We start from the raw sequence: 22,310 nt of genomic DNA, 5'->3' as shown, positions 1-22,310 counted from the left end.
CCCCCCCCCCCCCCCCCCCCCCCCCCCCCCGCCGCCCCCCCCCCCCCTCCCCCCCCCCCGCCCCCCATGCCCCCTCCCCCCACACACCCCCCCTCAGCCCCCTACCCCCATCGACCCCCACAACATACACTCCTCTCCCCAACCTTCCGGTGACACCAGAGTGAAAAAAACACGAGTGTCCGTCCACATACCACTGCCCTTCCCCAGATCTCTCCAGGACTAATGGCGGTTGGAAGTTAGGCGCCACCTCATTGTTCTAGAAACGACGGTTCCCTCAGACCTCACTCAGAGTTCGATTCTTTCATTTCCTTCAGAGTATAGTACCCTTCCTCTAAATTCAAGGCCTTCAGCTTCCTGAGCCTCCAAATAGGGAGGGTAGCTTCACACACGTGTGACCGCCATGTTTGATTCCCCCGGGAGCCACGAGGAACCAGGCATGGCCTTGGTGGCACCTGTTACCTACTTTTTCTCCCCTTGGTTTTCGTTAGGGTCTTCTCTCCCCTCCGCTGAACTGGCGCCTCCCACCAAAGCCTTCACGTTCTTGCGACCCCCTAGGTGGAAATCTCTTTCCGCCTGACTGACCACTCTGCCGAGGGCCCCATAAGACTGAGAGTAGGCGCGGGGGGCAGTGGGGAGCAGGGGACGCACTATTTGCGGGGAGGGAGGTATTCTCTTATTCCTTAATCGGGCTTCTTACCTTGACTTGCGCTCGGGCCTAGAAGATTCCTCAGCCGCCTGCCCTGAGGAGCGGCAGCCAAAACGAACGTCTCTCCCCTTCCTCAGGCGCCCCAAGAGGAAGTGAGGGCTGTTCTTCCTGTCACCAACGATAGGGCCTGTGAAGGCTGGCAGCGGGGGGCGGGATCTCTGGTGCCCCCTCTGTTCTGGAGTGGAGAGGACTCGCGGTTTCCCTCCACCACCACCCTCTTACCTCCTTGATACTTTTCTTTAATAGGTCAGCTTGACAGCATAGGTGTGAGAGCAGATGAGGGTAGGTTGATGCACGACTCCCTGTATGCCTGTGTGTTGTTTTCGTCAGTTTTCATTTATATCGGTCCTCATCTTGGCTTCTGTCTCTTTAATGAAAGGCTTCCGGAGCGCTTCCACATCCCTACGAACTGTTTAGTAATCTCTTTAGTGCCCATCTTAGAGTGGACGAGTCTGTGTCCCAGGGGTGATCGGAGACGCGAAAGGTGAAGAACGAGAAAGTGGACTTAGGTTGGGAGAGGGAATGTCAGAGGAGAAACCCTGCTGATACATGTGTTTCCTTGACCCCTGCCCCAGACTTGGTCTTTTAGGTAACTTCTGTTCTATAATACTTAACTGTAGGTAACGGGCTGAGGCAGATAATCTCATGAGACCACCATGTTTTGAAGTTAGGCTACACTGCATATGCAGATCGTCATATTGTTATCAGATATTGTATCTTTCCTTTCAGTATTCATACCTCTCGTTTATTTTGGTATTCTTATTGCTGTGTATACGTATTCCAATTTTTCCCCTAATGGACTAAGATATATTTTGGAGTAGCAACAAGGAAAGTGAATAAGGTATACAAGGTCTGTTTCAGGGTGGGAGTGGTAGCCCAGTACATGCCCTGGATGAATGCATACTAGGGGCCTCGTCTAGCTCTGACACCACCTTGTGAATATGAGAATATTTGAAGTTCTTCATGTGCCAACTGAGTTTGGTAAACTATCTTGTAAGACTGGGAGTGTGTATGCTGTATATAAAGCATCTGTCAGAATGACTGGAAAATATTGGGCACTTAATGAAAGACAGTTATGATTTTTACCTAGGCAATATCATCCTCCTACGTAGGAATGTTTTTTCAATCCAGGATATGTCCTAGGAAATGGAATACTCCTAGACAAAAGAAGATTGAATCAGCCAAACATTCACTTTAGCAGGTAGAATTAAATAGATTTTCCCCATTAGGGCATGTTTTTAAAAGCTTGTTTAATTTGATGGAGAGAGAGAGAGAGAGAGTGAGCACAAGCAGGGGAGGAGCAGAGAGAAAGGGAGAGAGAGAGGGAGAGAGAGAGAGAGAGAGAATATGAATCCCAAGCAGGCTCCACACTCCCATGCTGAGCCTGATGCAGGGCTCAATCCCACGGCCATGAGATCATGACCTGAGCCAAAATCAAGAGTCAGACACTTAACTGACTGAGCCACCCAGGCAACCCCAGAACATTTAATTTTGGTGTGTGGTTTTTCTTTCCCCACCTGAATGCAACTCTGAACTCCTTGGATTTTGTCAAGGACCAACTCGTTAAGCTTTTCTCTATTGTCCTTACGTTCAAATCACCTCTATTTTCATTTGTTTCCTCCCCCACCCCCAGTCCCAAAATGTAGCCTTCTCTTAGAATTCACCAAAATACAGTCAAGATAACCTAATTAAAATGCTCTTTTAATAGAGTGGGCTCTGTACCAGTTCCAGGAAGAAAGTATCTATACTGTGGCTTCTGTGTATGTCATCTCAAGGGAGTTCACCCTTTTATCTCAGAGAGTCCCTGGAGACAATGTGTTTAGAATAGCTATTTGTGCACTATATTCTTTTGTATTGAGACTGGAATGAAGACGCTCATGATTTCTGTTTTTTTTTTCAGAGCTGAATTGTGTCCCCCCAAATTTCATGTTGAAGCCATAACCCCCAGTACCTTAGAATGAGACTGCAGTTGTAGATGAGATCATAAGAGGTGGTTAAGTTAAAATGAAGCTTTTATGGTAGGCCATAACCCAGTCTGGCTCATGTCCTTATAAGACCAGCACCCACAAAGAGACACCGGAGATTCATGCACACAAACAGACAGCCAAATAAAGAGGGTGGCCATCTAGGAGCCCAGGAGAGGAGCCTCAGAGCAAACCAGGCCTGCCAGCTCCTTGACTTTGGACTTCTAGCCTCCAGAACTGTGAGAAAATAAATTTTGGTTTAAACCACCCAGTCTTTGTTATTTTGTTATGGCATTCCTGACAGGTTAATACACTGCCCCAAGTAGAGATTTCTCTCTGGATTATCTACGAAGCCAAAGTCATTTGTAAGAATCTATTTTAATGGCCTCCTCTTTACCCCCCGAGGTAAGGAAGGAGCCTCCACACTATGGTTACGTGGAGTTGACACATGCAGCACTGGACATTGTAGACACGAGATAGACAACCAGTTATTAGCCACGTTTCCTCGCTGGCTAGGGGATAAGGCACCACGTGCTACACAGTGCGACACGGGGATACCGGTCAAGAACACAGTGAATGAGCGAGTCTGTGGGAGGCATAGTTTGGTGTCAAGAGCTTGAGGTGACCTTTCATTCCAGTGGTGCTGTGTCATCAGCTTCTTTGAATAATTTTGCATGCTAGTAAGGAACAGAAATCTGCTGCTTAGGAATAAGCAAGGTTTGTGCCTTGTTCCCTTGATAAAGATGACGGTTTGGTAGGGGCCCTTATCTGTAAGTACAGAATATCGAGGGGGAACTTCCAGTAAGACAATTTGAGGCCCTGTAAGTTTCACTAAATGTCAAGGAGCCCGTAATATTGAACCTTAATTTTAGAACTTACAGCTCAATGTAGTTTTCGATTCAAGGATTTTTCTTTTCTCTCACGTCTGAGATGCATCATCTTAGGGTATGGCATCTGATCACCATTGCCACAACCTCAGTCTAGTCCACTGCATAGTTTAATTTGAAATTACATGACATGGTTTGACCCACAATATCCCAAAACTTAAACGGTCTTATTTTGGGGAACTTACACTCTGCCTGGCCCCAGGGCACCTCCCTTCTCCCTCATTGCGTTTTTTGTTTTTGTTTTTGTTTTACTTTTTTGTAAGACACAGAGTTTTGGGATCCTTATGATCCCATCTACTAGTTTGTAAAGTTCTATGGGAAAGGCTGGGTCTTTATCTTAGCATCCCCACTCCTAGCATGGAGCCTTCCAGAAAGCACGTACTCAGTAGACATTTGGGGAATAAAAGAGAGAATGAGGTCTAACTTGTTATGATTTGGCATATCCTAAAACTAAACATATTGAGGTATAAATTATTTAATTTTATAAAGCAAAAGGCTGAAAGGAGTAAAGAACACCAAAGTTGATCGTGTTTTATTGTTTTTTTATATTCCATTATCACAATACATTTACTATGAGGTTCTTTTACATTTCCATGAAAATCCCTATTGTGAGGTTATGTTTTCTTACTGCGATGATTTTTTTAAAAAGCCTCAGACTTCAGTAGTCTGCTGGAAGTGACCCTGTTACACATAGTGGCTATAGGTCTGGCTTCAGCTCTTACTTCCTCATCTTCCAAAGTTTCTTTATATCTTGCTGAGAAGACACTGGGAACTGTGTCATTGAACTTGGCCAATAATTCAAGGACTTTCATCTTGATGGTTTCAGTGTGGGCTTTTGGGCCCCATAGGAACTCACAGCATGGAGGATCACTGTTGGACACTTGGCAGTGTTCCCGGTACTCTAGCTTCACCAAATCTTTGGTGATGAGCTTCTTAGGCTCCCCATAGACGGAGTGCTTCCTCCCACCATATACTTGCATCATATTCAGGCATTTCCAGATGTCTTCCTCAGCAGCACAGTCGCCCTTCATGAAGATCACACCCAGGACTGTCATCAGGGTAGACCGGTCTTGGGTAACCCCCTGCCGGCGCACACCCTCCCATTGTTAGGGAGTTTCACTTTGCTGACAAGGTCATAGGAGTGGCTGGTTGAATCCACTTCCTTGAAGTCTACAGCAAAGACAATCTCGATATGTTCAGAGGCTCTCTTAATGATCTCAGAATAGTATTCTTTGTAATTTTGGCCACTAATCTTTAGCATTCCTTCAGAATGGGCTCTTTCATTTTATATTGGTACAGAAGAAACTGTTCCAACAAACCCATCAAAGCATGTGATCTCAGTAAAAGGTGGGAGCCCAGAGAAACATAGATGTTTCTCATCTTGGCTATTCTCACCATCAGATATTGTACCAAACATTTCTGAAGAAGTAATGGTGGTAGATGGGGCAAGACTCTTCGGAAGTGCTAATTGAGTCATTAGCTGATAAACTCTGGGTATTACCTTTTGAAACAGGGGAAGAAGAGGGAGGAGACTCTTCCACTGCTACAGGGGCCTGAACTCTTGTGTCACCTCGAGACTGGTGGCATTTCTCATGAGTGCAGTGCTTATTCTTCTGACCCTGAGGGATGATGGCTGTGATCAAGGTCAGTGGTCAGGAGTATGAGTAGGAGAGCAGGTGGTGAGGTCCCACTAGAGGAGGAGGAAGGTTGACGGGGTGTGTGCACCTTTATAAAGAAGGTACAGTTGGTTTTCCTCAAGGGCACTTCTCTCACCACCCACAGGGCTCCTTTCCTCCCAGTTGGCTTATCCCATGGGAAGCTTGTGAAGGAAATTAGAGATTTAGGCTGCTTCCTGTCAGACCTGCCTCGGGCATACTGGGGTGATAGCAGGAGCTGCTGGTCTTGTGGTTGAGAAATCACCTATTTCACAGTCAAGACCATCATTCAACTAGTGGCCAGTCATGGGGTTTTTGTTTTGTTGTTTGTGTCTGTTTGTTTCACCTCTGTTCCTCTGATGTTGACATCACAAACCTCCCTGGTACCCATGATAAGGAAGTGAAAGGGGTCCTCAGCTTATGTTTCCTGTCCCGGTCTGACTGTTCAGTGGGGAGTTTTCTATCTTGGCCTCTTTGGGGTCCTCAGTCCTCATTAAGGTCCTTACCTGGGGTCCATATAGGGCCTGACACCTCCACCCCTTTCACTGAAGTGTAGCTGCACTTTCGATCTAAGGATTTCATTTCCCATAAACCTAATATATATAAGTGTTGGGGCAGTTTCTACTTGAAACTCCTGCCCTGGTTCTTCAAGGGCTGAAATTAAGGGCAGAGCCAGAATCTTTGCTTTCCTTTCTGCCTCGTGGTGAGTAGTCCTTTGGTCCTCGTTTTGAGCCCTGACCCTTTTCATGGCCTGGAATTCCTCCCTCCCTTGCCCTTAGGCCTGCCCCTCATATCACAGCCTGCACCACCCTGAGACCCCTAGAAGAAAGTGGGACTCTCATCTGATCCTACCTGTCCTTGGTCTCCTGAGGCTGAGAGTAAGAAACTAATGCTTTCCTATTCCTACTCTTAAGGGGTGTGTGGCTCCCTTAGTCCACAGGGTATTCCTTTGATCTCCAGAAAAAAAAAAAAAAAAAAGAAATCTTCCCACTGCAGCTGCTTAGGCCATAGTCCTATAGACCAAGTTTCTCAACCCTTTATGACACCATAGGAGGAAGTATGTCGTACTCTGTCATCAATGCCCAGGTATCCAAAGGGTGCCAGCAAAGTCAGAGTTCTGTATGATTAATTCAGTTCTGAGGGAAAAGAGCTCCCTAGGTCCTTACTCAGGATCCTCACCTTGACTAGGACCTGAGACTCCTTTCTTCGCTTGCCTGAGATCCCTTCCCTTAGAGCAAGGCACTCGGGTTTCTGACCCTTTTCTTGTCGAGTCAGCCTGACATCCTTACCGAGGCATCCCAGGGTTGATGGCAGGGGCAGCCTCTGTGCCAGCTCACTATTCTGGGGTCTGGGGTCTCCACAGTCATCACTCAGGATTCTGCCCATGTTGAGTGGCAGTACCTGGGATGCCTCCCTCTATTGTTAGGTCTCAAAGCCACAGACCGAGTCCATCACTCCCCAAGGTGTCAGAGAGGGAAAGTCAGGGAATGCTGCATGAAGCTACTCCTGCTTATGCCTTTCCAAGTATGGCATCAGGATTCAGGCTCCTTGGGGCCCTCTCTGATCCTGGTCTTCCCTTAGGATCTTCACCTTGACTTCCAGCAAGCCCTGGGTTTCTGCTTTCTTTCAACCTAAGATTACCCATGTAGACCAAAGCTCAAATGTCCCTGAGAGCCCTGAAAATAAGTGAGGGAAGGCTTATCTTGGCACTTCTGCCTTGGCCTCCTGGGCCTGAGAGGGGTCACAGGCCAATCTTCCTATGAGTCTAGTTATTATGGGGTGTTGGTCTCCTCAATCTTAATTTATCAGTCTTCCTATGGACTCGGGTCTTTTTTTTTTATAGTTTAAAAACCAAATACAATTATTTTTTATTACAGGGTCACAGTTTTTCATATTCAGTGCTTTGGGGGAAAGTCTTTTCTTCAAACAATTCCTCAAATCGTGTTGAAAAACATTTCATGTCTTCTGCAGTGCCTCAGACGCATAAATAACAACATTAAGGGGCACCTGGGTGGCTCAGTCGGTTAAGCGTCCGACTTCAGCTCAGGTCATCATCTCGCCATTTGTGTGTTCGAGCCCTGAATGGGGCCCTGTGCTGACAGCTCAGAGCCTAGAGCCTACTTTAGATTCTGTGTCTCCCTCTCCCTCTACCTCTCCCCTGCTCACACACATACTCTCTCTCTCAAAAAGAAACAAACATTTAAATTAAAAAAAAATAAACATTAATATACATATTTGTCAGTTAAACAGCTAAAAATGGTAATTTCACTCTTGTGCAGTGATGATCCAGATTAGGTTTCAAGGGAGTTAAATTTCTGATGACCAGAGCACCATCCAGAAACCTGGGGAAAATTTCTCATGGTACAACCCAGTTGACTGACGTTAACTTGTCCATTTGCAAGAATAGTAGGCATAATGCTCACAGGTAGTTGCTATTTTGCTTTCTCATTAGTTGTCTGAGATTCACCACACGATGCAGTTTCCTAGACTGTGTTAACTTGGTCATAAACTCTTGGACATTGGTGGGGAAGTCTGAAATGGGTGGTCCAAGTGGTTGCTCTTTGCTCCCTGACTTCAAGGGTGGCAGTAAGAGCCAATGGTGCCAAGTTTGCACCGAAGCTCGGAGTCCAGGTGAAAAAACTCATAGCCCTGCGTTCAGGCACCAAATAATGAGGTTTTGGGGGTTGTGGGGGGTTTGGAGCTGAGGGCCAAGAAGGAATTCTTGAAGACCTCTTTAGCACAAAAAGGTGATTTTATTAAAGCATGGAGACAGGACATGTGGGCAGAAAGAGCTGCTTTTTTTTTTTTTAAGTTTCTTTACAATTTGTTTATTATAAGAGCAAAAGGGAGAGTGAGAATCCCAAGCAGGCTCCATACCAGCAGTGCAGAGCCTGATGGAGGCTCAAACCCACAAACTGTGAGATCATGACCTCAGCCAAAAATAAGAGATGCTTAACTAACTGAGCCACCCAGGCACCTCTCCTGACTCTTCTTTGAAAGGCTTCCTGGGAAATACCTCATCCTTCCAAACTCCTGCTTAGTCTCCCTACTGCAAACCTGGCAGCAAATGAGTTGATTCCCAGGAGTAATGTGAGGTGATGAAACTATAGTAGAGGCAGGGGCCCAGGGCCAGTGGTATGCTATCGCAGATCTCTTCTTTCTTCTTTCTTCTTTCTCACACACTGACCTCTTCTTTCTTTTCACAGACTTAGCCTCTTACATAACTTCACTTCTAATAGATTTGTTTTCCACAATAGAGGGACTGAGCCACATGATACTGTGATTCCCTGATCTTTTCAGGTTTATTGACATTTCCTTTGTTGATAACATTATTGACGCTGAATACTGTCTCTTTCTTTATTCATACTTAACGTTGATTTTGCTATTGCTTGTTCCTTGGGCTTTGTCTTCCAAAACCATATTTGGGGTGTGGAATCATGGTTTTTAACACCTGAAATACAGTTGGGAGTAATGAGCAGAACAGTGAAGTAAGTGATACACATATGCCTCGGGCTGAGAGGAGTGGCACTGTGGGCTCTCGAGGAATTCAGAGCCAGGGTCTAGTCCAGTGCTGTCACTTGCCAGCCTTGAATTTAAGAATATTCCAAGTTCTTTATTCGGAAAGTGAGTCTGATAACATTTGTCATGTAGGACTATAGACATATAGGTGATGGATATTACCCATTTGGCATGGTGTTAGGCAAAGTTTGGTGCTTTTGTTTTTTTAATGTTTAGTTTTGAGAGAGAGAGAGAGAGAGAGAGCGCACAAGCACCATCCAGGGAGGGGCAGAGGCAGAGGGAGAGAGAGAATCCCAAGCAGGCTCCGCACTATCAGCGTAGAGCCCGATGCGGGGCTTGAACTCGAACTCACCAACCGTGAGATCATGACCTGAGCCGAAATCAAGAGTCAGATGCTTAACCGATGGAGCCACCCAGGTACCCCACAAAGTTTGGTGCTTTTAATGAACGGCCGTTATTACTGAGATGATTGTGACCCCTGATGATAAAATTGTTTCTTCACAGAATTTTGTTTCCAGCCTGTACTAGACAATATCCAACTACTAACAGTATAGAAATCCAAATCCACTGAAATGCTACAGGGCAAATAAAATCCATAGTATTTCTCCACTAGAGCATCTGTTGTTTAATATAGGTATGGGGCTGTCTTCCTCAATTGGATTCAACTGAAAGTTTCTCTTTGTGTCAGGTACCAACGACTTCCCTTTTAAGTCCCTTTCCATCCAAACCACCCCTGTTGTCATTCATTTTATCACCACCAAAATTCATGCCCTCTCTTAAGAGTTGGACAAATTGTACTCAAAATAACCTAGTTAAAATGCCCTTCTGACAGAGTGAGCTCGGGCACTCCCATCCCATGAAAAGCAAGAAAGTCCAGGGCCTTCTTGGCATCGCACTTCAATGAAATATTACCCTTATTACTCAGAAGCTCTCTGGACGTTCTCTGCCTAAAATACCTCGTTTGTGTACTGTGTCACCTGCACTGGGGCAAGCGCATAGGACCCATTCCATTCAGGCCTCAGCTAGGGACTGATGCTGACACTGACAACCCCAGAGTAAATGTGAAAAACTGTTTTCCACTATAGGCCTGGGCTCCCAATTCTCAGAACCATCATCTAAAGACCTGGCCCCTCGCTGCCCACCACTCCCCCGGCCACATCCAGCCCACAGCACAGCCTGGCTTAAAATGACCTCCCCAAGGGACTGGCATTTTACCAAGCCCAACAGAGCGTTAACCGAACACTTTACACTAGACTTTTCTCACCTAGGACCTCCCCTTATGCACCTCTTCTTTTTAACTTGTCATTAATTTATTTCTTGGAGTGGATCTCACCATCTTCACTGTATAACTGCTGCTAGAGTCTACAGTTCTATGTGCATTGGTTTGCTTATTTTTCTTAACATTCCCAGTGCTACCAGGGGGCTTTCCAAAGAGAGGGTGCTCAACTGATACTAGAGGAAAAGAAATAAATAGCATCTATTATTATTGAAATAAATGAATAAAATAAACCAAGAAGTTTATTTAATTTCTTATACATTTTGAATAAGCTACACAATACCCAGGTGTATGTTACGTAATTTTATGAGCAAAGAGCCCAAAGAATAAAGCAAAGAGTTAACCGTCCTTTACTTAAGTTTCACCGCCTGGTGATCCCAAATATTTTCCTATGAGGCTCTTTCATGTTCCCATGAAAAACCCCATTTCAGTGCTCTGTTAACCAGTTCTGTAGCAAAAAGGAAAGAATGAAGGCATTTGAGCTTGTTTAAAAAAAAAAGGCAAACCCTAAAACGTGAATGGTAATAATGTGATTTCTCTGGCATTAGTAACCTTAGGTTCTGAAGCAGAATATCTTCACTAAACTGAACAATATTTGAAAATTAAAAAAAAAAAAAAAAAGCTTACAGATGACTTTAATGAAAAAAACAAACAAACAAAAAAGGCAAAGATCTTCATTTTGTTCCCTCCAGCCCCCAACTCTGCACTACTTGGAAGGCCAAGGGCCATCTTTTGCCTCACCTGACTCACTGGATTCTGCGACAGCAGCTGACCCGGGTCCTTGAAGGCTCCCCGCGCCCTCCCCCCCCCCCATCATCAGGAGAGGCCACCCTGGCTGAGGCTCTGGGTCTGCGAGCTGCCTCATGTAGCAGGGCCTCCTTATACATTTGTCATCACCAGAAATGGAAGTCACATAAGTCACATCTAGTCACAGCTGTTTGGACATTCTGAGAGCTAACAGCGGGGGACAAAACTCCATGGGACTCTACCGTTCTGAGGTGTGTGAAAGGAGTGTGTTTTATACCATTCAGAACCAGCCCCTTTCAACCATACCTGAGTTTATGTTCATGAGGTGACTTTGGAAAGCTCCTAAGTATGGGTACTGGCTGCCCAGGGGGAACCAACCGTGTATTTAAGGAGTTGGAAGTTTCGGCCCCACCTCCTGATCTGCGGGGAGGGGAGGGAGGCCGGAGATTGACTTAATCGCCAACAGCCAGTGATTTCATTAATTGTGCTTCTGTAACGAAGCCTCCGTTAAACTCCTAACCAAAGTGTTTTGGAGAACTTCCAGTTGGCTGAACTCATGGAGGTGCTGGGAGGGTGGGACAGCTGGAGACAGGACAAGGAATCCCTGAACGCCTTCCCCACACCATGCTCTGTGCTTTTCTTTTTTCTTTCTTTAATTGATGTATTTATTTTGAGAGAAAGAGAGAGAGCGAGAGCGAGCACGCGTGCAAGTGGGGAAGGGGCAGGGAGAGAGAGGGAGAGAGAGAATCCCAAGCAGGCCCTGTATCACCAGCACAGAGCCCGATGCAGGGCTCGAACTGCAGGATCGTGACTTGAGCTGGAGTCAGATGCTTAACTGGCTGAGCCAGCGAGATGCCCCTATGCATTTCTTACATTTGGCTGTAATTTAGTCCTGTCCATTCATGAGAAATCAGTAACCTACTAAGTACCTCATACTCCTGACTTCTATAAGCCGTTTTAGAAAATTTTTCAAACCCCAAGAAGAGTCTGTGGGAATCCCTGATTTATAGCCAGTCAGAGGAACGGGAGGCCCAGATTTGTGATTAAGTATAGGAGAGTCTTCTGGGAATGAGCCCTTGACTTGTGAGATTTGATGCTCGTTTCAGTAAATGTTGTCAGAATGGAATTGAGTTGTAGGACACCTGGCTGCTGCTTAAGAATTGGTCCATTTGGGGGATAAAGACACTAAACCCTATACTGCTGGTGTCAGCAGTGTTGTGAGTAGAAGTGTAGAGCACATGTTCTTTTCTTGTAAAATGCATTTGCTCCTTTTCTGTGAAGGCAGTGATTTCCCTTTGTCGGTATTTTCTTCTCTGATCTAACCATTGTGTTTCTGAGTCATCCTATTTGATTCCTAGTGAAATCCGTGGTCTTTGCTCATCCCCAAATTGCAAGGGAGGCTTTGGTTATTGACCACTCGGGTAAGCTCGCTCATTGCTGTGTTTTTCAGAGGCCAGTCTCAAATAACACACCAGTAACAGATTCCAGAGTTGGACACGAGGGCACGCCAGGGAAGGCCCCGGGCGAGGATGCCGTCTTGCAGGAAAGTGCTGGAACCAGGCGCACGCCTTGCGGCCAGGGCAGGGTCTGCTTCCAAGGATCCATACGGCTAATGGTATGTGGATCTGAGGTGAATGCAAGCCACAGACAATCCCCAAATTGTGGTCTCTTTTCACAGTAACCATCCTCTTCTATGCCTGCTTTTAACATTTTGGCTACAAGTTCCTCTTTCTTATTGCCTCAGATCTATTTTGGAGGACTGGGGAAAACAAAGTGAATTGAGAGACACCGTGTCGGTCTTCATCTGGGAGACACGCAGTGGCACGGTGTGGCCTCTAGACAAATTCAGACCAGGGCTCTAGTGCTGGGTCCGTCACTTCAAAGCCAGGTGAACTGGAGAAAACGGCTAGTTCATCATCTGCAAAGTGAGTCTGATGTGTCCTCTCTGGTAGGATTGTTGGAATATGTGCAGTGTTTGCAAAGCATCTGAAACAACGATCTTCTAAAGAGTGGCATTTCTTACTATGATGATTAAGACCCCAGACAATAATACCAATTCCTCTGGGATTTCGGGTTTGTTTGTTTGTTTGTTTGTTCGTTTGTTTTTATGAGATGTCAGAAAAACTGCAGCACCTTTGGAAAGAAGGAAGTACTGCTTAGCCAGTAAAGCTATGTACATTTTTCCCGTTTGAAAATGTGTTATTTAATCTGGGTGTGGAGGAGTTTCCCCCAGTTCGATGCAATGCAGAGGTTCTAGAATTGGTGTCATGGACAGTTTCCCTCCCGGGGGCCTTTCCATCCAAACCGCACCTGTGTTCATTCCTTTCACCACCACCACGAATCTAGTTTTCCATAAGAGTTTGCCAAATTCCCCTGAAAATCGTTCAGTTAATAGAATGCCCCTGGAATGGAATAGCCTGTGGCCCTCCCAGCCCGGCGCAGAGATAGTGACATGACATCTCACTCTCCAGGAGTGTCACCTTTGTTTCTTAGAAGCCTCCTAGACAGCATGTGCCTCAAACATCTGTTTTGTGCACTGTGTTCACATGCACAGGAACCAGAGCCCAGGACCGCTTCTCTTCCTGCCCCAGGTGGAGAGCCTGTCTGGTGTATCCAGCATCACAAAGTAAGGATTAAGGGCAGGATTTCATTCTTACCTATAGTCAGACTCTCAGCTCTGAGACCTGCCGTCTGAGGGCCCATTCTCCGCTCACGATTCTCACCACTTCATCTAGTCCACTACCCTGCTTAACTTCAAACGACCTCCTCTACAGGAAGTCAAGAGTGGCAAAGCTCCCAAGTGCCTAGCTGCAGAGCACTTGCTCATGGCTACTCTCATCGGGAACCTTCTCTCTCTCCCTGACTCCTTCTTTTCACTCGTCATTTACATGGGTCCTAGAGTCTGGGTCACCGTCTTGCTGATAGGGCAGCAGCTCCTAGACTAAAAGTCTACGGACAGTGGCCTGGTCTTTTGCGTAGCATCCCTAGTACTGGCATGAGGCCCCCCCAAGAAGAGATGCTCAGTTAACGGTTGTGGAGGAAGAGAGATAGCAAGCAGAATGCCTACTTTGTTATTATTTAATTTCTCTTGCCATCTTGAATAATATAAGAAATGGGAGATACACATCTTTTAGTTTTCTAGAAAGTGCTAACAGAGTCCTCCACTGCTTCGACCCTAACGACATTCTTCAGTGAAAAGGTCCAGAATCTCCCTGAGGCTGTACTTGATGTGGGCGTAGTTAGTGGTAATGGCCCTGGAACACGTGCTGGTTTGGGCGCTCAACCTGGCAGCGTCTGCTGTAGAGGCTTTCTTCCTCCTATCTCAAAGCCTGTTCATAATGGGATGGGAAGGCACCGAAGATGGTAACATTGACCTTGGCCCACAATGACCAGACGTATCTCTTGCTGGTTTTAGCACAGGCTCGTAGACCCCCATGGGAATTCACAGAGAGGAGGATCACCGTTGGGCACCAGTCGGTACTCCAGGTCCTCGAGCCTCATTCCATTTTGGGTGATGAACTCTTCATATACGAAGTTGTTCCCCCACCATATGCCTAAATCTGACTCAGAACTTCTCAGTTCTTCCCTGCTGTGGCCCAGTTGCCCTTCATGAAGCTCATGCTCAGGAGTGTCACCAGGAGATGGGTCTTGGGCAAATCCTTATCGCCACTCACACGCCCGTGGTCAGGAAGTCCAGGACGTTGGCAGGAGCATCAGAGGGATGCTCTAGCATCACTCTTGCATCAAAGGCACCCCACTTCCTTTAATTCAAGGCCAAAAGCCAATCCCTTTCTCCTCAGGATCTCAGGGAAGCGGTTCTTAGACATTTTGTCAGCACCTTTCAGCATGACTGCTTTTCTAATGGGTCTTCATGTTATAGACGTGCAGCAGAAATTGTACCAGTATAACTTGCCTTCCTGCTTACAGGAGTTCTGTGGGAGCTCTCAGTGGATGGTGCTGTCCTCTCCTCAGCTTGGTTGGCTCTTGGCATTGTCTTCACATCTTGGGCAGGAAACCCCTACAATAGAGGTAGTGGTGGATGGGGCTCTCTTTGGCTCTCGGGGAATGCCAGAAAGAGGGAATCTCTGCAGAATACCCCCAAATCAGGAGAGGAGGAAAATGGGGGACTCTGCTGCTGCTGCTGCTGCTGCAGTAGACTGAGCACCCTCAAGACCTTGGGGGCATTTCTCACAGAGGCGGAGCTTACTCTTTTGGCCCTGAGGCGTGACGACACTGGTTAGGGACAGCAAATAGCAAAGGCACCTGGGCACCTGGCTCTGCCTGACATCAGAGGGAGATGATGTGAGCCCCATCAGTGGGGAGATTCCACCTTGGCTTCGACCATGGCTGCCCCTGCAGGGTCCTCGAGGGCACTGTTCTAGGACCCCACAGGGCTCCTGTTGTCCTGGTCAGCCTGGGTCCTGAGCACCCTGTGGAGGAAGGTGTTGGGAGTCTTGGGCCACTGTCAGACAGACCTGCCTGGGAGTGAACCAGGGTGACCACAGGGGCTGGCAGGGGGGGCTGCTCACTTTGTCACCTCGGGGCTGGGACACACCCTTCTGCCCTCTAGTGGCTTCACATCCAGGCTAAGGATCTTAACATCCTTAGACATGCTATAAGGGAGGAATAGGGGATCCTCTGCCTGTCCACCCTGCCCTGAGCCTTGAAGCGCTGAGCAGAGGTGCAGCTGGACTCTTTGTTGTCCCTTCCACTCGGGGGGTGGGGCAGGGGCCCCTCAGTCTTCAGTCAGGGTTCTCACATTGAATCCTAGGAGGGCCGGTGGCTCCTCTCTACCTTCGCCTGAAGACATCTCCTCTTAGGAAGGCCACAACGCTTTGAGACCCAGTAGAAAGAGTGAGGATGACCATATTTGGCCACCCCTGCCTGTGGTCGCTTGAGACACAAAGTTGTGGTAGGCAAATCTGGAACTTATGATGGTTTGCCTCCCTGGTCCTCACTCAGGTTCCTCAGTTTGACTCTGGGATGGCCTCATTCCTTCCTCTCTTGATCTCTTAGTCTCCCTATTTCTCTGTCACCCTGACAGGAATTGAGGGTTGCCTTCACTCTGCCTGACATCTTTCCCAATGTCTCCCGGGACTGACAGCAGGGCAGATATGATGTGCTGCACCATTGTTATGGTTTTCATGCTCTGCTCCTTTTTCAGGGCCCTTACCCTTATCCCTGGCACAGCCTGGCAGTTGTCCCTTTTCTCGCTTCCAACCAAGGGCCTCACCACCCCGAGTCCCCAGAGGTGGAAGTCACGTAAGTCACATCTAGTCACAGCTGTTTGGAGATTCTGAGAGCTAACAGCAGGGGACAAAACTTGATGGGACTCTACCGTTCTGAGGTTGGTGACACCTACAGTCCTCACTCTGTCAGGATCTAGGAGGCCTCCTTCTACTGACCTGAGTCCCCCAAGGCTGGAAGCCAGTGGGTGACACATTTGCATACTCCTGCCTGGAGCCCCCAGCCAGGTCTGACAGGGCGGTGGGACTGTTCGTTCTTCTCTCTTTTCCGTTGTTTCTCTTGGCCCTCACTCAGTCTTCACACTGCTTCTTGCCATGACCTGGAGGCCCGTTCCCCCACGCTAAGGCTTTTCATGGCCTAAGACCACCTAGGGGGCTGTGAGGGTTGCCTCCCGTGGCAGCCCTTCCTATGGTCCCATGGCCGACAGTGGCCGAGGTGTTCTGTGGCGTCTCTACCTTTATGGTTTGGGTGGTTCCCTCTTGACGTAGGGCCCCATGCCGGATTCTTGGCATGACCTGGAGTTTCTCCCTCTGCTCCGCTGAGGCTCGCCCCTTCGACCCAGCGCCTCACCTCCTCCACGAGACACCCCCAGAGGACACGAGCGGGACAGGAATGCCAACATTCCTGGGTTTGCAGAGAGAAGACAGCAGTGGTCGGGCTCTGCGTGGCCCCGTGTGTTCTGGTCGGTGTCCCTTTCCCCTGATTTAGAGTCATCAACTTGCCTCCAGTTAGGGACGAGGTTTCCACACCGTGAGGACCGAGGCTGCTCCCGTTAGGCAGAGGCCCTCTCCTCCGTGAGACCACTTCCCGTGGAAAGAGGGGACACCTCAGCTGGAAAGCTTTGCCCTGGGCCTCCTAGGACTGACAGCAAGGGTGGGACTCTGGGCGTTCTCCTCTCTTCTGGGGTGAGGGGTCCCCTTGCTCCTCACTCACGGTCCTCCTCTTGACTCATGACCAGCCCTGGGACTCTACCCTCCACTCACCTAAGGCCGTGCTCCTCAGACTAAGGCTGTTACCTGCCTGGACATTCCGATTTGGAAGTCAGGATGAACCCTATCTGTCCAGGGCTGTTGGGATCCTCTGAAAGATCATAGTAGGGGCTAAATTTTAGGACACTTCCCTCTTGTCGAGTGACTAGCCCCTTGGGCTTTGCTCGGGTGTCTAACCTTGACTCCAGGGAGTATATGGGACTCCTTCCTCTACTGAGTCGGCCAGCCTTCCGGCAAGGCTGTCATCTTCCTGAGACACTAGATGGGGAAGGCCGGCTGCTACTCCCTGGCTTCCCCCTGCCGGAGGCTCTGTGTGGTCCCCTCTGTCATAGGGGTCCACTCATCAGCCCTCAGTATCCTCACCTTAAATGCCAGTAAGGCCTGTTGGATAGGATCTGCTGCTTGGACAGAATCGGAGCTGCTGCCCCAGCACCAGAGACCTCGCCTCCCCATGAACCCCCCTCCTCTGTTCCCCACCAGAAGAAATGAGGGGGAGCCTCAGCCGGAGAGCGCCGGCCACAGCCACACGAGGCGGAAAGCAGGGTATGTGTTGTGGAGCCCCTGCCGTTGCAGGACGGGCAGTTCCTCCTTCCTCATTCGGGGTCCCCACCTTGCTACCTGTCAGGCTGGGACTCTTCCCTCCACTGCCCTGAGGACACAGCCCTTAAACTGAGGCTTCTCTATCTCTGAGAACCTTGAAGGAGGAGGGGATGCTCAGGTACAGCTCTATTTGAGGCCCTCTAGGTGTGAGGGCAGCTCACCTCGGTAATCCCATGTTCTGGGGTGTGGGTGTCTAGGGTCCTCATTTTGTCCTCTCCTCAGTTAGAGGCTGCTGGGAAATCCACATCCCTGCCGACCCTCGAGCAGGTTTCTGACTGCGGGCCTTGCAGGGACTTGGGCGCTGTCCCTAGGAAGATGTGACATTAGGCAGGGGTTGGGGGGAGGACTGGGAGGCTGGGGGTAGGGGGCTGCCCAGATGGTCTGCTGCCAGAGAAGAATCACTGTGATCTCTTCCTTCTCTTTGCCAGCTAGACAGCATCTTCCGGGCCTCTCCTTCTAACAGATTTACTTCTTATAGGGACGAGGAGGGGCCCGTCAGGATTTTGAGAGCCCCTGATCTTTTCGGGTTGTCTGACGTTGCATGTACAGGTGATCCTGTTGACACTGGATGTCAGTTTTTTCTTATCTTTGGTCACGCTACACACTTATGTAGCATTATTATTACCGTGGCTGTGTATTCCAAAACGCTGCTTTGGGTCAGTGTTTTGTTTATCCCATGAGATAGAGTGTGGAGTGATGAGAAGAGAAAGAATGAAAAGCTGGGAGGAAAGGAAGAGCATGGGTCTCGAGATGGATCTAAACCAGTCCAGAGCAGGGATCCAGTCCAAGGGAGGTCACTCACCACTCCCGTGAACTTGAGGCATTTACAGGTGCTTTGTCTGTAAAGGAAGTTTGCTATAGGAATGTTGGAAGTTATGTACCATAGGAAGCATTTCACATGCTCAGTAGAAAAATACCCGGCCTGAACGAATGGCAGTTAGGATTGGTATGAACCCCCAACCTCCCCCCCCCCCCACCTGAGTTTGGTTTTCCCTGAATACTTGTTTATGTCCAGAGAGAAGGAGCAAGAGTGGGGGGAGGGGCAGGGAGAGTGTGGGAGGGAGAGACTCCCAAGCAGGTTCCACACTGTCAACAGAGAGCCCGACCCGGGGCTTGATCCCACCACACTGGAGATCGTGACCGGAGCAGAAACCAAGGGTGGGTCGCCCAACCAATGGAGCCACCCAAGGGCCCCATCTGAGTTTACTTTTCATCCACCAGGTAGCAGGGAATATACAGTGCACAGAGACAAAACAAACATTCTTGAGAACACATCTTTTCTTTTTACTAAGAGAATGAATGGAAAAGGCAAACCATGAATTAAACACCTTTTCTTTTTATTTAACTAGTGTTTCTCCGTTAGCTATTCCCCACTCTTTTCCGTTTTCCTCTTCTCACACGGCCATGAAAATCCCTACTGCATGCCATGTTACCTACTTCTGGACCATAAATGCAATATGGATGGTCTGTGGCTTTGTTTTGCACACAGCAACACTGTAACTCTCCCTTGAGGAACAGCCATGGAGGTAAGAGCCATGCCATTCTTAAGTTTATATTCTAGCGCTAAATAAGGGATACTAGGAAAAAACTTGTAAACACCTAAATAAATACGAATGATATGTGTGTTGATATTAGTTAAGAGTTTAGAACAAATATGAAGAAGATCTACTTACTTCCCTCCAGCCCCCGGACTCTGCACTACCTGGAAGGTCAAGGGCCCCCTTCCGCCCCGAGCAGGAGGAGCAGCCGCCCCACCCGCCTCGCTAGATTCGGCGGCAGCGGCCCACCCGGGCCCGGGACGGCTCCCCGGCTCCCGAAGGGCCCGCAGCCTCGCCAGCGGAGGCCACCCTGGCTGCGCCTGCGGAGCTATCGCGCGCCGCCTCTTCCAGCAGGGCCTCCTGGTACAGCTGGGGGAAGCAGCTGGGCACCGTGTCGTTGATCTTGGCCAGCACCTGCAGCACCTCCATCTTGCTGGTGTGGGCGCGGGCTCTCGGGCCCCACAGGAACTCGTAGCGCTGAGGCTTGCTGCCCGGCACGTGGCGGTACTCCAGGTACTTCTGGCGCACCAGGTCTTGGGTGATGAGCTTCCTGGGCTCCCCGAAGATCGGGTGCCTGCGGCCCGCGTACACGCCCAGCACGTTGAGGAACTCCCACACCTCCTCCTCGCTGGCGCGGTTGCCCTTCATGAAGATCACGCCCAGCAGCGCCATGACCAGGCTGCTCTTGGGCAGCCCCTTGTCGCCGCCGTCGCCCTCCAGGCCCGGCTTGCTGACCAGCACGTAGGCCCGGCCGCCGGCGTCGCCCTCCCGGAGCTGGAGGCCGAAGAGCAGCTGCAGGCGCTCCGAGGTGCGCCTGAGGATCTCGGCCCAGTGCGCCTCGTACTTCCTGCTGACGATCTTCAGCAGCGCGGCCCGCGTGATGGGCTCCTTGCTGGCGTGCTTCTCCAGCAGGAACCGCACCAGCATGTCGGCCTTGCGGCTGAGGGGGTCTTTGCGGGCGCCCGGGCCGGGGGGCGCGGCCGGGCCCTCGGCGCCCTGCTCACGTGGCGGGCTTGCAGCGCCTGCGCCGGGGGCCCCGGGGGCCCCGGGGGCCGGGGCACCCTGAGGCTGCTGGGCTGCACCCGCCCGGGGGGACCCCGGGGAAGCCTCCCCAAGGGGCTCCGCCGCCGCCGCCGCCGCCGCCGCCGCCGCTGCTGCCGCTGCTGCTGCGGCGGCGGCGGCGGCGGCGGCCTGAGCACCCTCCACACCCTGCCCCTCACCCTGGCCCTCGTGGCGTTTCTGGCGGGCGCGCAGCTTGTTCTTCTGGCGGCGCGGCATGACGACGCTGGGCCCGGCTGGCAGGCAGCGAGGACACCTGTAAGAGCTGGGGTGGGGGGCAGGAGTTGCCCTGAGAGCCTTCAGCGGGGAGAGTCCCCCTGGGCTTCGGCCAAGGCCGCCCCTGCAGGGTCCTCGAGGGCACCGCTGTGCGACCCCCCAGGACTCCCGACGTCCCGGTCAGCCTGCCCCCTCGCCCCCCCCACCTCCCCCACCCCCCGCCGAGCACCCTGTGGAGGCACGTGGGGGGAGCCTTGGCCCCAGCCAGACAGCCCTGCCTGGGGGCCACTCGGGTGACAGCGGGGTTCCGAACTGACGCGGGAGAGCCCTGGGTCCCGGGTTTGGGGGCCCTCCCCGCTCACATTCAGGCTCGGCACGGTACTTGTGGGCCCGACCCAGGCCCCCACCCCGGTCTCCTGCTCTGAAGGCGACCCCGCCACCTTCCAAGGGACCCACGGGGCCGAAAGGAGGGAGCGCCTCGGCCCCCCACGGAGTCAGGGGGCACCTGGTGCTGAATGAACACTTGTGGCAGGCCTTCTCTGTCCCGGGTTCCTTGGGTGCTGGGAATGACGCAGAATCCCCACTTGGGCTCCGGGTAGGACCTGGGACCCTCCCTCCCACTGACTGCTGGCTGCAGCTTCGGGACACAGCTCCCCCCGGCCTCAGACCTGGTATTTTTTAGACGTGGCGGGCTGTCTCAGCCTGGCCTTCCTTTCCTGGCATTTGCAGGGTTGACACGAGCGGACAGGCCACGTTCCCTCTGGTCCCCGGGGCCCGGGCCCGGACCCTACCCCCCCCCACCCCACCCCACCCCCGCCGGCCAAGGTCAGGAGCGGGGACGCTGCGTCGCCCCGGTCGCGGAGTACGGAGTCCCCCCAGTCCTCACGAGGGTCCCCTCCTTCCCTCCACAGGGCCTGGGAGGGATGGCTCCCTGTGCTGAGCCGCGCCAGCGTCCAGCAGCCTGGGGCCGAGGCCTGCAATCCCTGACACCCGGCGCGGGAAGCCAAGGCACTTGGGATGAACGGCCATGACAGGGGTCTCCGAGCCCCCGGAGCAGGGGCGGAACGGGCCAGGGCCTGCGTGGGCCCCTCTTTTCAGGGGTGACGGGGCTGGGGGTGTCGGGGAAACGTCCCCGCGGTGGTCGAGCCAGGGCTGCTCTCACCTTGACCCCTGACGGGACGTGGGACCCCCCTCCTCGTGTTCAGCCGAGGCAGCGGCTGTCCGACCAGGCCTCACTGCCCAGCGCCGGGAGGAAGTTGGAAGGGCCACTTCCGGTCATGTGGGCCTGGCCCCCAGATCGACAGCGGAGGGGGCGGGCTCTGGGGTTGGCGTGGGGGGATGGGCAGGGGGGCCGCGTTCCAGGGGGGCTGGAGTCCCTCCCGCAGGACTGGCACGCGGGCTTTCGCGCACTCTTAGCGGCTCCTGTGAACTCTCCCTCTGCTGTGCTGTGTCCGAGGGCCTCAGACCAAGGGTCTCGTTTCCCTCTAAGCACCCAGCAGTAGGAAATGTTTGGGGGTCTGAGCTTAGCAGCCATGGCTGGGGCTCCCCCGAGCTGACAATGGCCAGGTGTTGTTGCCTTTGGGGGAGCCCGTGTTCCGTGTGGGAACTGCCTCAATCCTCTCTCGGTGTCTTTCCTTGAGTCCTTTTGGGTGCTGGTCGATGTCCCTCTTGTGCCTTTAGGTCGATGCCATCACTGCCTGTGACTCGGGATATGAAGTGCAGGCTACTCACCTCTCCTGGCTACTGCTGCCAGAGGCCTTCCAGAGACGGCTGCGGGAGGACAGAGTCCTCTGTGGTCCCGTGTTGGAGGTTAGAGATGTTGCACCGAGTTCTTCTCAGTCCCAGAGTTGCTCCCGTTTGTAACTGAAGCCTCTCACCCCCACCATGGTATTGAGAACCCCACAGAG

At 51.1% G+C, this 22,310-nt stretch overlaps 3 protein-coding genes across 3 annotated transcripts in view; all 3 read right to left on the bottom strand.

Annotated features, from left to right (window-relative positions):
- LOC125931570 (melanoma-associated antigen B5-like) overlaps window positions 1-807 on the bottom strand; it is an 8,168-nt gene extending 7,361 nt beyond the window's left edge. The window contains exon 1 of the mRNA XM_049643633.1: window positions 698-807. The gene's annotated coding sequence lies outside the window, so the exon portion shown is untranslated. The remainder of the gene's footprint in view (window positions 1-697) is intronic.
- Window positions 808-4,074: 3,267 nt separating this feature from the next.
- Window positions 4,075-5,794, bottom strand: LOC125931247 (melanoma-associated antigen B3-like). The gene is given in 4 exon segments (XM_049643215.1): window positions 4,075-4,615; window positions 4,618-4,727; window positions 5,059-5,208; window positions 5,719-5,794. Coding segments are annotated over 4 exon segments (753 nt in total). The 3' UTR covers window positions 4,075-4,198.
- Window positions 5,795-18,922: 13,128 nt separating this feature from the next.
- Window positions 18,923-21,663, bottom strand: LOC125931569 (melanoma-associated antigen B17-like). The gene is made up of 2 exons (XM_049643632.1): window positions 21,566-21,663; window positions 18,923-20,443 (listed from the first exon to the last, which is right to left on the bottom strand). Exon 2 carries the CDS (start codon window positions 20,404-20,406, stop codon window positions 19,354-19,356), a length of 1,053 nt encoding a protein of 350 aa, XP_049499589.1. The 5' UTR covers window positions 20,407-20,443; window positions 21,566-21,663; the 3' UTR covers window positions 18,923-19,353.
- Between the last annotated feature and the right edge of the window lie 647 nt (window positions 21,664-22,310).

The sequence above is a fragment of the Panthera uncia genome, chromosome X, assembly GCF_023721935.1.
Source record: "Panthera uncia isolate 11264 chromosome X, Puncia_PCG_1.0, whole genome shotgun sequence".
NCBI classification, from domain to species: domain Eukaryota; kingdom Metazoa; phylum Chordata; class Mammalia; order Carnivora; family Felidae; genus Panthera; species Panthera uncia.
Note: the sequence above shows the minus strand (reverse complement) of the source record. Positions and strands in the feature narration are given on the sequence as shown.

Bases quoted from the DNA above. Each gene is read 5' to 3' on its own strand.
- LOC125931569 (XM_049643632.1), bottom strand. From the start codon at position 20,406: ATGCCGCGCCGCCAGAAGAACAAGCTGCGCGCCCGCCAGAAACGCCAC.